At 33.5% G+C, this 16,066-nt stretch overlaps 1 protein-coding gene across 1 annotated transcript in view; it reads left to right on the forward strand.

Annotated features, from left to right (window-relative positions):
* The window catches only part of SMCHD1 (structural maintenance of chromosomes flexible hinge domain containing 1), a 138,390-nt gene that overhangs the window by 9,044 nt on the left and 113,280 nt on the right, over positions 1-16,066 (forward strand). Inside the window, exons 4-5 of the mRNA XM_011360478.2 lie at positions 3,367-3,449; positions 4,105-4,235. Coding sequence (XP_011358780.1) covers positions 3,367-3,449; positions 4,105-4,235 — 214 coding nt within the window. The remainder of the gene's footprint in view (positions 1-3,366; positions 3,450-4,104; positions 4,236-16,066) is intronic.

Raw genomic sequence — 16,066 nt, forward strand, 5'->3', positions numbered from 1 at the left:
ATAGTTAAACACTGTTTAGATAATAAAAAATTGAACAATTTTATTAGATAGTTAGGTTATTTCAGTTTTTTTTTAAATTACAGATGACTGATTATTCTTGTAACTAAGTCTTTGTGCACATCCTTACCTTAAGTGCTACTGATACTATTACTGCTCCCAGCTGCAGTACCAAGCACTGTGCCAAGTGCTTTATGAACATTTTCTCATTTCATCCTTGATCCTATGTGGTACCTAATATTAGATAATGACCCTATTTTACAGAAGAAACTGAGGCCGAGAGATTTTAGATAACTTGCCAAAGGCCATCCCACTTGTAAGTATTGGTGCTAGGATTTGAACCCTAGCAGAGTGACTTCAGAGCTTGAACTTGTAATCAATATATTTATTACCCCTGACCTTGTTCTTTTCACACACACAAAAAACACTGTCTTTATTTCTCCAACTTAAAAACATCATGATCTCATGTCTTCCACCAGCTACTGCCCAGATTTTTGCTCCTGTTTACAGTAAAATTCCTTAAGAGTCGACTGTGTTCACTGTCAGCAGTGCCTCTCTTCCGACTCTCTCCTATTCTCTGTTCTGTATTTATTCATTTGAGGTTACTAGTGACTAAATCCAGTGATCAATTTTTAGTTTTTGTTTTACTTAAGGCATTATTTGGCAGTTTATCAGTTTTGTCTCTTTGATAAATCTTCACTTGGCTTTTGGGAGACCATACTCTATTTTCTACCTCTGGCTGTCTTCCCTCTTCTCTTTTCCCACCTTTTAAAAAATTGAGGTATAATTGACATATCTCCTCACCTTCTTAATGTTGAAGTGCCTCAGGGCTTAGTCCTTGGTCCTTTATCTTCCTTCCTTGGTGATCCCGTTAAGTTTCATGGTTCTAAATACCATCTTTATGACTTTGACTCTCAAATGGAAGTGGTAAGAAATGGTTATTTCCAGTTAAATGTTGAAAATAATGCCAGACTTATCTCCTGAATTCCAGTTTTGTTTATCCAACTATCCATGTGGCATCTCCACTAGAATATCTAAGATGGGAACCCTGATCTGTTCACTCAGCCCTATACTGCACATAGTTTTCCCATCCAAATTGATCATTGCTCTGTCTTCATTGTTTCTTAAGCCAAAAATCAAATTGATTCTTCTTTGTCTCGTACATTTCATTCAATCTGTCCATAAATCCTGTTGTTACTATCTTCTGTCTTTAGAAGTGACCACTTCTCACCACTTCTATTGCTCACACAAGTCTGAGGCACCATTGTATCACCTAGATTATATACAGGCCTCTTAATTTGTCTCTTTTCACGTCCATATAAGGGCTGAGAAGTCGGATTGTGTTCTTCTACTGAAAACATCCATGGTTCCCATTTCGCTAAGAATAAAGCCCAAAATATTTACAATTACATACATAACATTGGCAACTCTGCTTTATACCTCTCTAACTTTGTTTCCACAACACTTCTTGCTTGTTCACACCACTGCAGTGCTAGCTTTATTCTCAGCTTAGGACCCTCTCCTGGAATGCCCTTTCAGCCTCTGTCTCATTCCCTCACCTCATTCAGGTCTTGTTTACCTGTTACCTTCTCAACAAAACTTACCCTGATCGCTCTATTTAAAATTGCAACTGTATTCCCTCTATGCCTTTACTGTTTTTGATCTCTTTTTTCTGCTTTCTTCTCTCCATAGCATATTCCACCTTCTAAATTTACTATGATTACATTTGATTTCCCATCTTCCTCCACTAGAATGTTAATTCCATAAGAACAGGACTTTTTGTCTGTTGCGTTTAGTTCATAGAACAATGTCTGGCAAATTGTAGGTGCTTAAATATTTGCATATTGAATGAATCTTTAATTCTTTCTCTGGGGATAAATTTCTAAATGTACAATCATGGAGTCAATAGATATATTAATTTCTAAGAGTTTTGATATAGCTTAATTACCTTCCAGATTGGTTGTACCAGTTTTCATTACTGTCTTTATATGAATAAGCAGAGAATCTCACTGTTCAAACTCTTGCTTTGATTTTTGTTACTTTATTATATTCCTGGGTCTTTCCCTGCCTCTCTTTCCTTTGCCTTTGGTGTTAGTTCTGGTTATTCTTGATCTTATGGTAGACATTTCTTCAACTCATGCTGATCTTTTTATACTTTTCTCTTAGTGAACTGATCCAAGCCTTAACTATTCTATTTTAATGAAACAAAAACCTTTATCTCTGGCTGTCTTTATTCTCTCAGTTAAGCAAAATATCTGTTCCAGCACCCTGAGGAACACATCTACTCATTGAACTTGATATAGTAGTAGGCCATAGCATCTAAAACTGAATTTTTCTTTCTTCCTCTCTAAAGTTTTCCTTTGTGGGAAAATTTGACCATTTATTTAGTCTTCTGAAGCAAAGATTCAAAACCATCTTGGATTTCTTTTTCTTTCTCCTTTTATATCTAATCAAATACCAAATTTTACTAATTTTTTTCTTCCAAATTTCTCTTAACTTTTTTTTTTCTCCCGTTTCCTACAAAAGTATTCTTTCTCCATTTTTTAGAGTTACTGCCCTTAGCCAGCTCCTTATATATTTCTGATTACTAGCTAGTTTATAAACATAGCCATTCTGTAAATGGTCATAGTGGGAAAGTGCTTGCTGGAGTACGACTCTGTGGATTAATTACAGCTTTAGTTGGGATAAGCTTCATTGGAAGTAAGAGGCATAAGTTTGGTATGTTCCCCTTTTTAATTAAGGGAATAAAAGTGAGAAATAGTTTGAGTAGTGACCCTAAAAGGAAAATATTAGGAACAATGCAGAGCCAGTGATAAATAGAATGTCAAGTTGGTTGTGTAGTAGGAAATGAATAATCTATGTCAGTTAAGCAGACATGTTCTGCCATTTGACAATTTGCTGTGAGTCATAAGATTTCTATATTTAAATTAGCTTTTAATAGACGCTTTTATAGTTGCTTTATATTTGCCTCAATATCTCTACGTATGCTTACTTTTGACTTCTGCATGATGTAATTACATACCACAGAGTACTGTTTGATTTTAAGGTTATGGTCTTCTGTCTCTTATGTCTGTATGTCTATCTTTAGAGTATAAACTCCTTAAGGCAGGAATCATGGGTGGCCAACTCATGCCATATAATGCTATAGAAATACTGGTTGATGACTGCTTTTTTATGCTAGTGGTGATTGGTGATGTTGCCTCTAATTACATATTACATCATTAGGATCAGGATAGTACTTTAATTCTCGTTCTTTAGAAAATAAAAGTGATGGCTTAAGGTACTTCAGAGTTTCTTCTACTTTGAAATTTTGTATCAAGTGTTTAGGAGGGAAATTTTAAGCAATAATGTGTTCTCATTCTCTTCCAGCATTTGCTCTTGCCGAATTAATTGACAATTCATTGTCTGCTACTTCTCGTAACACTGGGATTAGAAAAATACAGATCAAATTGGTAAGAAAATAAAAGTTTAACTTTTCCTTTTATAGAAGTAGTACAAGTTTATTGAAGAAAAATTAGAAAATAAACTAAAAGTAGAAGAAATCTGATATATCTTTATCCATTGTTAAAACTTTTATGTGCCATTTTTTCTGTGCATATATGTATACATATATGTGTAATCATGGTGTACATTTTGTTTTTTTATCTTCTCCTTTTCTTTGACAGTAAATATGTTGTAAACATCACCATATTATGAATATTCTGCAATATAGTGTACCATTGCTGCAGTTTGGTTTATTGGCTATAATATAATGTAAATTATAATTTACAATGTAATATCAACCAGCTTACTATTGTTGAACATTTAGATTTTTTCCTATATTTTTGCCATTGTAAGTAATGCTGGCATAATGAACACCCTTATAGGTCTTTATACATGTCTCCAGTTCATTCCTCAAGTTCTGAGAAATGGAATTTCTGGGTTAAAGGACATGAAGAATTCTAAGGCTTTTGATTCATACAGCTGAAGTGCCTTTTAGATAATTGTATTAATTTACACTTTCACCAACAATACATGAGTGAGCCTATTGAATCACTTTTTCTGTATTTAACTTTTTATGTTTTTAATGTTGATTTGACCTTTTGTCTTTTTGAACTTATTTCATAGCATTTTGATGAAACACAAGGAAAACCTGCCGTTGCAGTGATAGATAATGGAAGAGGAATGACCTCTAAACAGCTTAACAATTGGGCCGTGTATAGGTTGTCAAAATTTACAAGGCAAGGTGACTTTGAAAGGTTAGAAAACCTTACTCACTTTTTTATGGGCAGCTGGGTGTTAATAAGGATAAGAACTCATATTTCTTTAGTTATACATGATACATTGGAGGTTTTGATGTTATCAGCATATTAGATTTTTATATTATGGAGTTTTTATGATCAATACTTAGTTTAGAAATAGTCAAAACTATGTAAATCATATTGTGTCCTTCTATTGAACAGTTTTTTTTTTCCCTCCATTTCCTGAGGTATATAGGAGTTATGTTGAGATGTTGAATACTTCGGAGGTTTTCCCCCTATCCTTATTAAATTTGATAAAAGCTGTGTGGCCTCTAGAAAAGTAGAATGATTTTAAAAATCGGCTTTAGAAATCATGTGATATCACTTTGAAAATGTCTAGTGAACCGCATGTAGTTCTGTTGACCTCACTGTTGTTCTACTTTCAGGGCTCTGTCATTACAAAACATTTACAGCTGTTAGCGAATAGAATCTAGTCAGGAGTTTTGTTTCAGAATGTGTTTGTAGAAAATATCCTGAATGAAAACATCACAGAGGAACAAAATATACTAGAAGCTGTCAGGGATGTAAAGATTTAGGTCCTTGGGCTATTATCTGAATTCTGGTGCCACAAGTCTTTTGGTATTTTAAGCTATATTGCGTACTTTAGGAGACATACTTGAGAAGTGTCTGTTGGCATTCTTATTAAGTAGTTAGTATTTGTTCATTTCCCATTTCGCTCTTGCTTGTGTCAAGGAAAGTCATCCAGATTTAAGGATCATTCTCAATAATGTGTTAAAAATTAATATATTTAGCATATTTACCTTCTCATTTCTGAAATGTCAGCACGCTCAGAATTTTCATCAAATTTGTAAAGATTTACAGTGTCATGGTGAGAGGCAAGTAAAGAAGAACAAGGGCTCTGGAATTATTTGGCCTGGTTTGAGTTCTAGCTTTATTAGTTGTATGAAATTGATCAAGGTACTTCTCTCTGTCTCAGTTGACATATCTATAAAATGTGGATAATATCTCATAAGGTTTTGTGAAGACCAAGTGAGTGAGTACATGTAAGATCCTTAGAATAGAGCCTGGCATATGGTAAGCAATCAGTGAATATCATTTTAGTTATTCTCATTCTTGGCCTCATACTTTTCTGCAGCCATTCTTTTTCAGTATTTTCATGAGTACATCCCACTTAAAGTATTTGTAAAATACACATAAAGAAGTATACAATAGAAATATTAAGTAGAAGAGAAAGGAGAACAGATGGTAGTTTGGGCTAAATAAAAGTCAGAAAAATGTTAAATGGAAGAGTAGAAGTAGAGTCTACCGTTTATTAAAGTTAAATCTTAACTGGATTCATGGGACATTGATTTTTAACTAGATTTTAGCACAACATAAACTTTTAAATTTAGTGCAAATGTTAGGGAAATTTTGCTTAATTTTTGGTAGGAATCTACCTATTGCTGGCTTTGGCTCTAGCTTTATAGATATTGTGTCAGTAAACAATCAGATGTTAGTATAGCTATTATGTACTCATACTGTCCATGAGTCCAGTAATAGTCCCTTGACCCAATCCAATTTCTGTTGGCATCAGGTGTACTCCCTCACTCCCCTGGCTTCTACTCGTATGGAAAAAATTATCAGTTGCTCTACTGCTTCCAGTTTAGTTTTACTGGATATAAAGATGTATGTCATAGGAGACAGGCTGCGGAAGAAAAGGAAGGACATCCTAAAAGTACAGAACAACTGACTCTCTTGGCATGTAGCTTCTTTTGTTGTAGAGAGAAAAACAAGTAAACAAAAAAATTGTAGTCATTTCAGTTATTGATTATAGCTGTTAAGAAAATACTGAAAAAATATGTTAAAGCCAATGGCCATATTCTGTAGGTAAGGTGATTAGAAAAGAGGGCGGCCTCTTTGAAGTTATGTTTGAATTGAGGCTTGAAAGAAGAAAGTACTCAAATGAAGACATAGGTGAAGAATATTCCAAGTAGAAGGTCTACCAGCAAACATAGAGACCCCGATTTGTGAGTGGCTTGTTTCGTTTGAGAGACCACTGTGGTTAGACCATAGTACATGAAGGGGAAAATAGAGGTAAATGAGGTGAGTTTGAATCTGACAGTATTTTTTATAACTATCACTCACCTTGGTACTATCCTTTCCTCTACCCTTTTTATATTGAAAAATTTCAAGCCAACAAATAAGTTGAAAGAACAGTATTAGCACTCATATATCCTTCACCTAGATTTAGCAATCAGCATTTTGCCACATTTGTTATCTTCTATCCTACCTAGGTACACACATACACACAGTCTTACATTTTTTTCTTTTAAATCATTTGAAAGTAAGCTGCAGTATCTCCTCCACAGGGAAGTTCTTATAAATAACCTTAATACCTTATCACACCCAAGAAATTTATCAATTCAGAATATCTGATATAATGGCCTTATTTAGATGTTTTTTCCTTTTGTTATGTCTCTCTAGTTTCTTTTATTCTTTCATGAAATTTTTATTTTTTAGGCTAGTTATAGAATGGTTGACAACCTGGATCTGTGTGTTTTCTGAGCACAATTCTTTTCTGAACATTTTCTGAACATTTTCCATCATACAGAAAAGTTGAAATTCTTTAGTGCCCAGATACTTATACCTAGTTTTTACCATTGACAGTTGCTTTACCACATACCTATTTATCCTACTAACCTTCAGTTCATCTTAATTTTTGATTGAGTTCAAATAAATTACAGATATCAGTAAACTTTCTCTTCATGCTTTAAGCATCGATATCATTATTTAGCATTCAGTTTTTTTCTTTTAAGGTGTAATTTACATACAATAAATGCTCACATCTGTCTTAAGTGTATCTTCATTGAATTTAGTTTTAATGGCCATATAATTCATATGCATTAAAACCCAGCATATTAAGCATACAATTCCATGGTTTTGAGTATAGTCATAAAGTTGTGCAACCATCATCACTAATTTCAGAACATCTTCATTACTCCAAAAGAAACCTTGTACCCATTTATAGTCACTCTCCTTCATTCCTGGCAATCATTAACTTACTTTTAATAGTTGTTAATCTACTTTTTTAGTTTTTCTAGGGATTACAATTAGCATTTTAGTTTATAACAGTTCAGTTTGGATTAATGCCAACTTAATGTCAATAACACACAAAATCTTTACACTTACATAGCTTCATTCCTATTATTTTACTGTTTTTACATAAATAACATCCTTATACATTATAACCCTGTGAGTACAATTTTATAGTTACTGCTTTATGCAGCTATCTTTTTAAATGAGATAGAAGAGTTATAAATACTAGATTTATATTGTCTTTTTCTATTTGTATAAATTACCTCTAATCTTTATTTCTTCTTGTATTCAAGTTACTTTCTAATGTCCTTTCAGTTCAGTCTAAAGGACACTATTTAATAGCTTCTGTAAGACAGATCTGATGATAGAGTCCTTCAGTTTTTGTTCATCTGGGAATGTCTTAATCTCACCTTTTTTGAAGGCTACTTGTACTAGATAATTCTTGGTTGACAGTCTTTTTCTGTCGACACTTTGAATATGTTAGCCCACAACTTCCTGATTCCATGGTTTCTGATGAAGAATCAGTCATTGAATATCTCTTGTATGTGACCAGTGCTTTCAAGATTGTGTCTTTTTCTCTGGTTTTCGAAAGTTTGATTTTGATGCGTCTAAGTTTGGATATTTTTCAGTTCATCCTGTTTGGTGTTGAGCTTCTTGCATATGTAGATTAATGTTTTCATCAAATTGGGGAAGTTTTTGGCCATTATTTCTTCAAATAGTCTCTCTCTCTGGCTTCTGTTATCCATATATCGATATGCTTGATAATGTCCCATATTTCTCTGAGGCTCTGTTCATTTTTCTTCATTGTTTGTCCTTTTTGATTCTCAGACTGAATATACCTCAGTCTATCTGCATTTTAAGTTCACTAGTTCTTCTGCCAACTCAGATTTACTCTTGAGCCACTTAACTGATTTTTTTCATTTCAGTTACTACTTTTCAATTCCAGGATTTCTATTTGATTCTTTTAAAATAATTTCTTTGTTGATATTCTCTATTTTGTGAAACACTGTTCTCATACTTTACTTCATTAAACATGATTTCTGCTAGTTCATTAAATGTATTTACAATAACTGATTTAAATCTTTAGTAAGTTCAGTGCCTATCCTTTCCCTGGGATGGTTTCTACTGACTGTTGTTTTTCCTGAGTGTGGGCCAAATGCAGTATTCTTGGTGTGACACATATAATTTTTGTTGAGAATAGGATATTTTAAATAATATAATGTGGCAGCTCTGGAAATCAGATTTGTACCCTCCCCCAGGGCTCATTGTTTCTAGTTTTTGTTGTTTGTGTAGTGACTTCCCTAAACTAATTCTGTAGAATCTATATTCTTTGTCTTGTGTTGCCACTGAAGTCTCTGCTCAGCTTAGTGGTCAGCAAGTGATTTTCTTAAACATCTAGAACCAGTACATTTCCCAGCTTTTGCTGGGAGTTCTGTGTGTATTTTGGGCTATGTTTCTAGTGTTCCAGCAGGAAGCTCACAACTTTTTATTAGCCTTTTACTTCTTGCTGTACAAAAGTTCAGAGTCAGCCAGATATGAGCGTTAGGGCTTTCCCAATTCTTTCTTGAGCATGTATATGTACATGCTCACACGTGAGTGTGATCTTCTCAATTCTCATGAATATGTTGGAGCTTTTAAAAACGGCTATGGATCTCTCATTCCCCATCTTTTTCTTGTAAGGGTTTGGCCAGTTTCTTGTTTTCTCCCAACTGTTTTCATTGCTTTAGGCAGCTGTGATAAACAATTGCTACTGGTTGTTTTTGACAAATGGCTCAGGGAAAAAGCTGTTGACAGTGAGCAAGTTCTGAGTTAGGTCAAATGAAGACAAACCCTGCGAGTGGAGTTTTCTAGGGAACTGTCCAATCCAGTAATGACAGTCCTATGGGTAGGCACTTTTGGGGAACTCCAGACTTATTCCAGACTCCTAAGCTGCTGGTTTTCACCAGGATTGCAGGGCTGTTGGTTTTCAAGATTCCTGTGGAGCTGGTGAGAGGGACATGGGATAGGGTATGTTAACACATTATAGAGTTAGCTAGCTGTTCCTGCCGAGATTCAGTCATATGTCTTGAATAAACACTCTTTGGATTGTTGCAGGACTTTAGTTAACTTGTAGAATTATTGAAAAGTTGATTTTGACAATATTTTGGGTTGTTCTTGTTGCTTTTAAAAATGAACAGATTTTCATAGGTCCTAACTTCGCCATTCTGGAAGCGCTCACTGAATTAACTGATTTTTGACAAATGTATACACCTATGTAATCCAAACTACTATTAAGATATAGAACATTACATGAATCTAGAAAATTTTGCCATGACTTGGGCTCTATTATCATTACCCGTAGAAGTATAATTAGAGGGCTAGAACATAGTTGTAATATTGTATAGTCATTGAATTATTTTATGGAAGAAAAAAGGGTGACATTAGTTAGATCTTCTGGGTGGCCATAATTCAGATGTGTGTTGGATCAGTGCTACTTTCAGCATTTTCAACTTGCTCAGTAATTAAAAGGCTGTCAGCTCAGGGAGCCATTTTTGGGAAAATAAAAGTAGCATACCATGTTACCCGTTTCCCATGCCATTTTTAGGTTGCAAAATTGGACTCCCAACAAGATTTTCCCTAATTTTCCTAAAGAAAAAGCTCCTTTGACTTTAGTATTTTTCTGCAAATTAATATGAGCTTTCTTTTACTTTCTGATATTTGTGTTTACTTGAAATTAAAAAGTGTGTAATATTGAGGCATCGTACTTTAATTCGTTTTCATTGTCTCACAGATTTATTCCAGGAGTTCTGTAGGGATCTATGGCCATTTGTCAGTTTTGTTGGAGGTGAAACTTTGTTCAATGTGGCTTTTTTTCCCCTTTGGTAGATTTAAGATGGTGAAATATAAAGACAAATAAGTAGTCACTCTCCTGTATTTCCTGGAAGTTACTTACATTGTTTTTAGTTTCAGTTGCTACTGTGATCATCTCTCCCGTTCCTTTTTCTTATTTTCAACATTTTTTTTCTTGTTTCCATGCAAATTTTGCTTCTCTCTTCTAATTAACACTCTCTGTTTTATAAAGATATAGTATCCACTAATAATGTATCAAGAATGTGAATGAGATATTTTCTGAAATTCTTTTGGACTATGATATAAATTTATTCCTGATGAAGGTGACTTTCTCAATTCTCCAGAAGATTGCTTCTGTGATGCAAAATTGTTTCATAAGGTCTTGTATTATTTTTCTGCTTTTACTTCATGAAGGTATATTTTTATATCCCTTGAGTGTGGATATAGGAATTTTTCTGGGCTCACATAAGCCTGAAACTTACTGTGTTTTCAGCCTTATTTGCTGTGATATAGCATTTTTGCTTAGGTTGGGTTTGCATGGATGGTTTGAGTTGAAAAAGGAGACAGTGCTGGGTGATTGTGTTCATTCCTAATCAGAGAACAGAATTCCTTAGTTATCAGATTAAAGACATATGTGTTATTTTATCTCTGAGCCCTCTTCTCCCTAAGCTTTTGTATACTTTTCATATATATCATGAGAATATTTAGGAAAGGGTATTTTCAGCCTGTTTTCCAGAAGTACCATTAATAATTATAGTCTTAGAACCCATTTACTCTTATTTTTCTTAATAGACATTAGGTTCATAGAATTTGGTTAATTATAATTCTTGGTTTATAACAATTTATCAGTTCAGGCCATGCCACTTTAAAATTTATTTATTGAAAAATTTAAGTTGAATAACCAGAATCTACCACCCAATCCAATAAGTAGAATTTTTTTTTTATAACTTACATCTTTGTGCTCCTCCCTTATTCTGTTTCTTTTCTCCCCACCAAAGTTAACCTCTTATCTTGAATTGTTTTTCTCTTGTGTTTTTTAAAATGTACATATCCAGTTTTGCGCTTTTTTTTTGATGTTACGATAAAAGGTAATCATATTTTATGTTGGTCTACAAGGGATTTGTATTTTCACTTAATATTAGGTTTCTAAGATTTTATCTTTATGTGGGTCTGTAGTTCATTCTTTTTTCTAACCATATACTCTTTTGTGTATACCAAAAAGAAGTCACTCTGAATTTATTCAGTCTCCAGTCAGTGGGCATTTGTCCCCTATTCCCACCAAGTTTAGCAGTTGTGAGAAGTACTGTCTTATATGTGGTCTGCATGTGTAGTGTTGTGTTACACATATTTCTTGGTCCAAATCTACATAAGTTCTTAGGTATATGCCTAGGAGGGAATTTGTGGGTTATAAAAATGAAGTTCTGATTTATAAGGTAATGGCAAATTGTTTTCCAAAATGATTTATTTATACTTCCATCACTTAAGAAAATTTGATAAACTTAGAAAACCATTTGGGTCTGGTATGTTTTTTGTGGAAGGAATTTTAAACTATTGCTTTGATTTCTTTAACAGAGTTATAAGAATATTTAGACTTTGTTTCTTATTGATTTAGTTTTGGTAAGCCATATTTTAGTAGGAATTAGTCTATTTCATCAAATTTTGAAGTCCGTTGGCATGTAATTATTGATAATGATTTTCAAAGAACTGGTTTTCACTTTAATAAATTTTCTTTGTTGGTGTTCCATTTTCATATCCTTTGATTTCTACTCTTTATTATTTATGTCTTGCTTGCTTTGGATTTATTTTGCATTCTGTGGTATGTGGAAGTAGAATCTTATCAGATCTGAAACCTTCTTTTCTAAGGTGAATATTTTTATGTTATAAATTTTCTTCTCAGAACTACTTTTACTGCATCCCACAAGTTATGATATGCAGTATTTTTACTTTCACTCAGTTCATTGTAATTTTTATTTTCCTTGCAGCTTGCTCTTTGATCCATGGATTGTTTTAGGAATGCGTTGTTCAATTTCCAAGTGGTCTCAATAGATTTTCTTTACATTGATTTCTAGGTTGATCTCATTATAGTCAGAGAACATACTCTGTGTGCTTTCAGTTGTGTTAGATTCTGTTAGATTTCTCTTATGATTCAGGATATGATCTATTTTGGTGAATTTTCTGTGCGTCTTTGCAAAGAATGTGTATTTTGCTGCTGATGGGAAGAGTGTTCTGTAAATGTCAGTTAGATTCCATTGGTTGATAATATTATTCAGTTCTTTTACATCCATGCTGATTTTCTGTGTAGATGACTAAGAAGAGAGGTAGTGAAGTCCCCTACTTATATGCAGATTTGTTAATTTTTTTCAGTTCTCTGAATTTTTGCTTTGTATATTTGAACTTGGGTTATTTTGTGATACAGTGCTATTTTGTTATGACTTCTTGGTGCACTGATCCTTTTATCACTGTGTAATGTTCTTTTTGTCTCTGATAATTTTCTTGCCCTGAAGTGTATTTTATGTGATATTCGTAGCTACTCCAGCTTTTTTTTCATTCACGTTTGTATGGTATATCTGTTCTCATCCTTTTTTTTTCATCCATTTTCTTTTAAACTACCTATGTTACTTTATCACTATACTGAAATGAGCTTCTTGTAAACAGCATATAGTTGGGTCATTTTATAAATTCACCCTGCCAATTTTATTTAGTGTATTTGTACCATTTATTGTAATTATTGATATATTAGGACTTAAGTATGTCATGTTTTAACTTCGTTTTCTTTATTTTTCATTTCTCTTCTGACCTTTTTGTGATTTACTCAAACATATTAGTATACCATTTTTCTGCATAGTTTTTTTCAGTGAGTCTTTTTTTCTTTTTAATGGTTACTCTAGGGAATACTGTATTCATACATAACTTACTACAGTCTACTAGGACATTTTACCATTTAAAGTGAATTGCAGAAATCTTAGCCAAATTATTTAGGTCCTTTAACTCACTCTCATTTATAATTTAGTTTTCTTAAGTATTCTACATACATTGAGAATGCCATCAGACAGTGTCATTTTGATTTCAACAGTCTAACATGATTTTAAAAACTCAAGAGAAGGGGGGTCTGTTTATATACCCCTATATTTGTTTCATTGTTCTTCGTTTCCTGGTGACAGTCTTTTTTCTACTTTGATATTAATGAAATTACTCCAGCTTTCTTTTCGTTAGTGTTAAAATGGTAACTCTTTTTCCAGTTTCTTAACCTAGTCTCTCTTTATAATTAGAGTTTCTTTTAGGTAGCATATAGTTGTGTATTATAATTTGACAATCTCTGTCTTTTAATTGAGATGTTTAGACAAGTTATGTTTATTATAGTGATTATTGGTATGTTAGGATTTGAATTTAACATCTTAGTTATTTGTTTTTTATTTTTTCTGTGTTATTTTGTTTTCTTTTTTTCGGCTGTACTTCAAATTGAGTATTTTGTGCGTGCATGTGATTCATTTTATTTCATTTGTTTTATTAGCTGTTATTCTTTTTTGTTGTCTTACTGGTAACTTTGGGATTCATAGTATACATCTTGAACTTATCCATCTATATCAAATAACATTATACTATTTTGCATATAATTAAAGTACATCACAGTGGTGCCATCCATTCCATTTACCCTGTCTTGTTCTTTGTGCTTTTGTTTTTATACAGTTTATGTTGGTATATATTATAAATACCAAATACGGTCTGTTTATTTTGCTTTAAACAGGATTCCTTCTATCTAGTTAATTAACACATCAATCACCTCACATATTTATCTGTTTTTTTAAATGAGAACATTTAAGTTCTACTCTCTTAGCAGATTTCAGTTATACAACACAGTGTTATTGAGTGTAGTCATGTTATACATTAGTCCTCAGATCTCATTGATCTTTCAACTGGTTTGTACCCTTTCACCAACCTCTCCTTTTTCCTGCACTCCCTAACCCCAGTCAACCAATCGCTTTTCTGCTCTATTTCTGAGTTTGTCTTTTTTTTAAGCTTTTTTTAAATTGTAAAACAAAAACAAAATTTGCCGTTGTGACCACTTTAAAGTGTACAATTCAGTGGTATTAATTATATCCACAGTGTTTTATAACCATTACCATTATGTATTACCAGAATTTTTCATCTTCCCCTCCCTGAAACTGAAACTCTGTACCCATTAAACAATAACCTACTTACAGCTGCCACTATTCTACTTTCTGTCTTAATTTCCTATTCTAGGTACCTCATTTCAGAAGAATCATGTTTGTCATTTTGTGTCTGGTTTGTTTCGATTAGCATAATGTTTTCAGGGTTCATCCATGTTGTAGCATGTAACAGAACTTCATTCCTTTTTCTGGCTGAATTGTACAGCTGTACTACCTTTTGTTTTTCATTTGTAGGTTAATGGAGACTTGGCTTGTTTCTAACTTTTGTCTATTGTGAATAATGCTGCTATGATTGTTCATAATTTTGTCTATTGTGAATAATGCTGCTATGAATGTTCATAATTCATGTACAAGTATCTGTTTGAGTCCCTGAGTCAGTTTATATTTACTCAAATATTTACCACCTCTGGTGGGTTTCATTCCTTTGTGTAAATTGATCTAGTATCATTTTCATTCCCAAAGGTCTTTCAATAGTTTTTATAATTCAAGTTTGCTCTTGAATTTTTCATCTTTTTTATTTGTGGTAAATTCTGGATCTGTCCCTCTCCCTCCTTCATTAAAGATATTTTTGTCAAGTATAGAATTGTAGATATCGTTTGTTAAAAATTTCAGTATGTTAAAAATGTCATTCCATTTTTTGCTGGTTTGCATAGTCTAATGAGAAAGCTGTTATGTGTCTCGGTATGTGTTGTGTCTGCTTTCTCTGATTCTTTAAAATGTTCTTTTTATTGTTGGTACGTGTATGTTGTGTGGGGTCAGGGTGTGTGTTTGTGTTGGGCAGTATAAGTGTGTGGGGTGTGGTTTTTGTATTATGTCAGGTGTTTGCATGCTTTTGTGTGGAGGAATTTTATGTGTGTTGTAGGGACATTTTTTGTGTTTATGCTTTTTTTCAGGTGATTCAATTATTTTTATTAAGTTTATTAGAGTAACATTGGTTAATACAATTATATAATTTTCAGGCGTACATTATAGTTTGACATCTATATATTCTATTGTGTGATTACCAACCAAAGTCCAATTTCCTTCAGCTACCATATATTTGATCCCCTTTACCCACTTCATCCTCTTCCTATCCCCCTATGTTTGACCCCCCTTAACACCATCTACCTCTCCCCTCCTCCCACACCCCAACCCTCTGGTAACCACTAGTCCATTGTCCATGTCTCTCAGTCTCTGTTTGTCTTGTTCATTTGTTGCTTTTAGGTTTATATCTCACATATAAGTGATATCATGTGATTTTCATGTGATTTTCAATGTTTTCAGTCTGGCTTATTTCGCTCGGCATGATTATCTCGAGGTCCATCCATGTTATCGCAAATGGCAGTATTTCATCTCTTCTTATGGCTGAGTAATATTCCGTTGTATGTATGTGCCACAGCTTCTTTAGCCAATCATCTATCATAGGACACTTCAGTTGCTTCCATGTCCTGGCCACTGTGAATAATGCTGCTGTGAACATCGGTGTGCAAATATCTTTTTGGATATGGGTTTTCAAGTCTTTGGGGTAAATACCCAGTAGAGGGATTGCTGGATCATATGGTAGATCCACTCTTAGTTTTTTGAGGAACTTCCATACTGATTACCATTGTGGCTGTACCAATTTGCAATCCCACTAGCAGTGTATGAGGATTCCTTTTTCTTCACATTCTCTCCGACATTTGTTGTTACTTGTCCTGTTGATTATAGCTGTTCTAACAGGTGTGAGATGGTATCTCATTGTGGTTTTGATTTGCATTTCCCTAATAGCTAGCGATG

This window comes from Pteropus vampyrus, unplaced genomic scaffold (genome assembly GCF_000151845.1).
Source record: "Pteropus vampyrus isolate Shadow unplaced genomic scaffold, Pvam_2.0 Scaffold55, whole genome shotgun sequence".
In the NCBI taxonomy this organism is placed as follows: domain Eukaryota; kingdom Metazoa; phylum Chordata; class Mammalia; order Chiroptera; family Pteropodidae; genus Pteropus; species Pteropus vampyrus.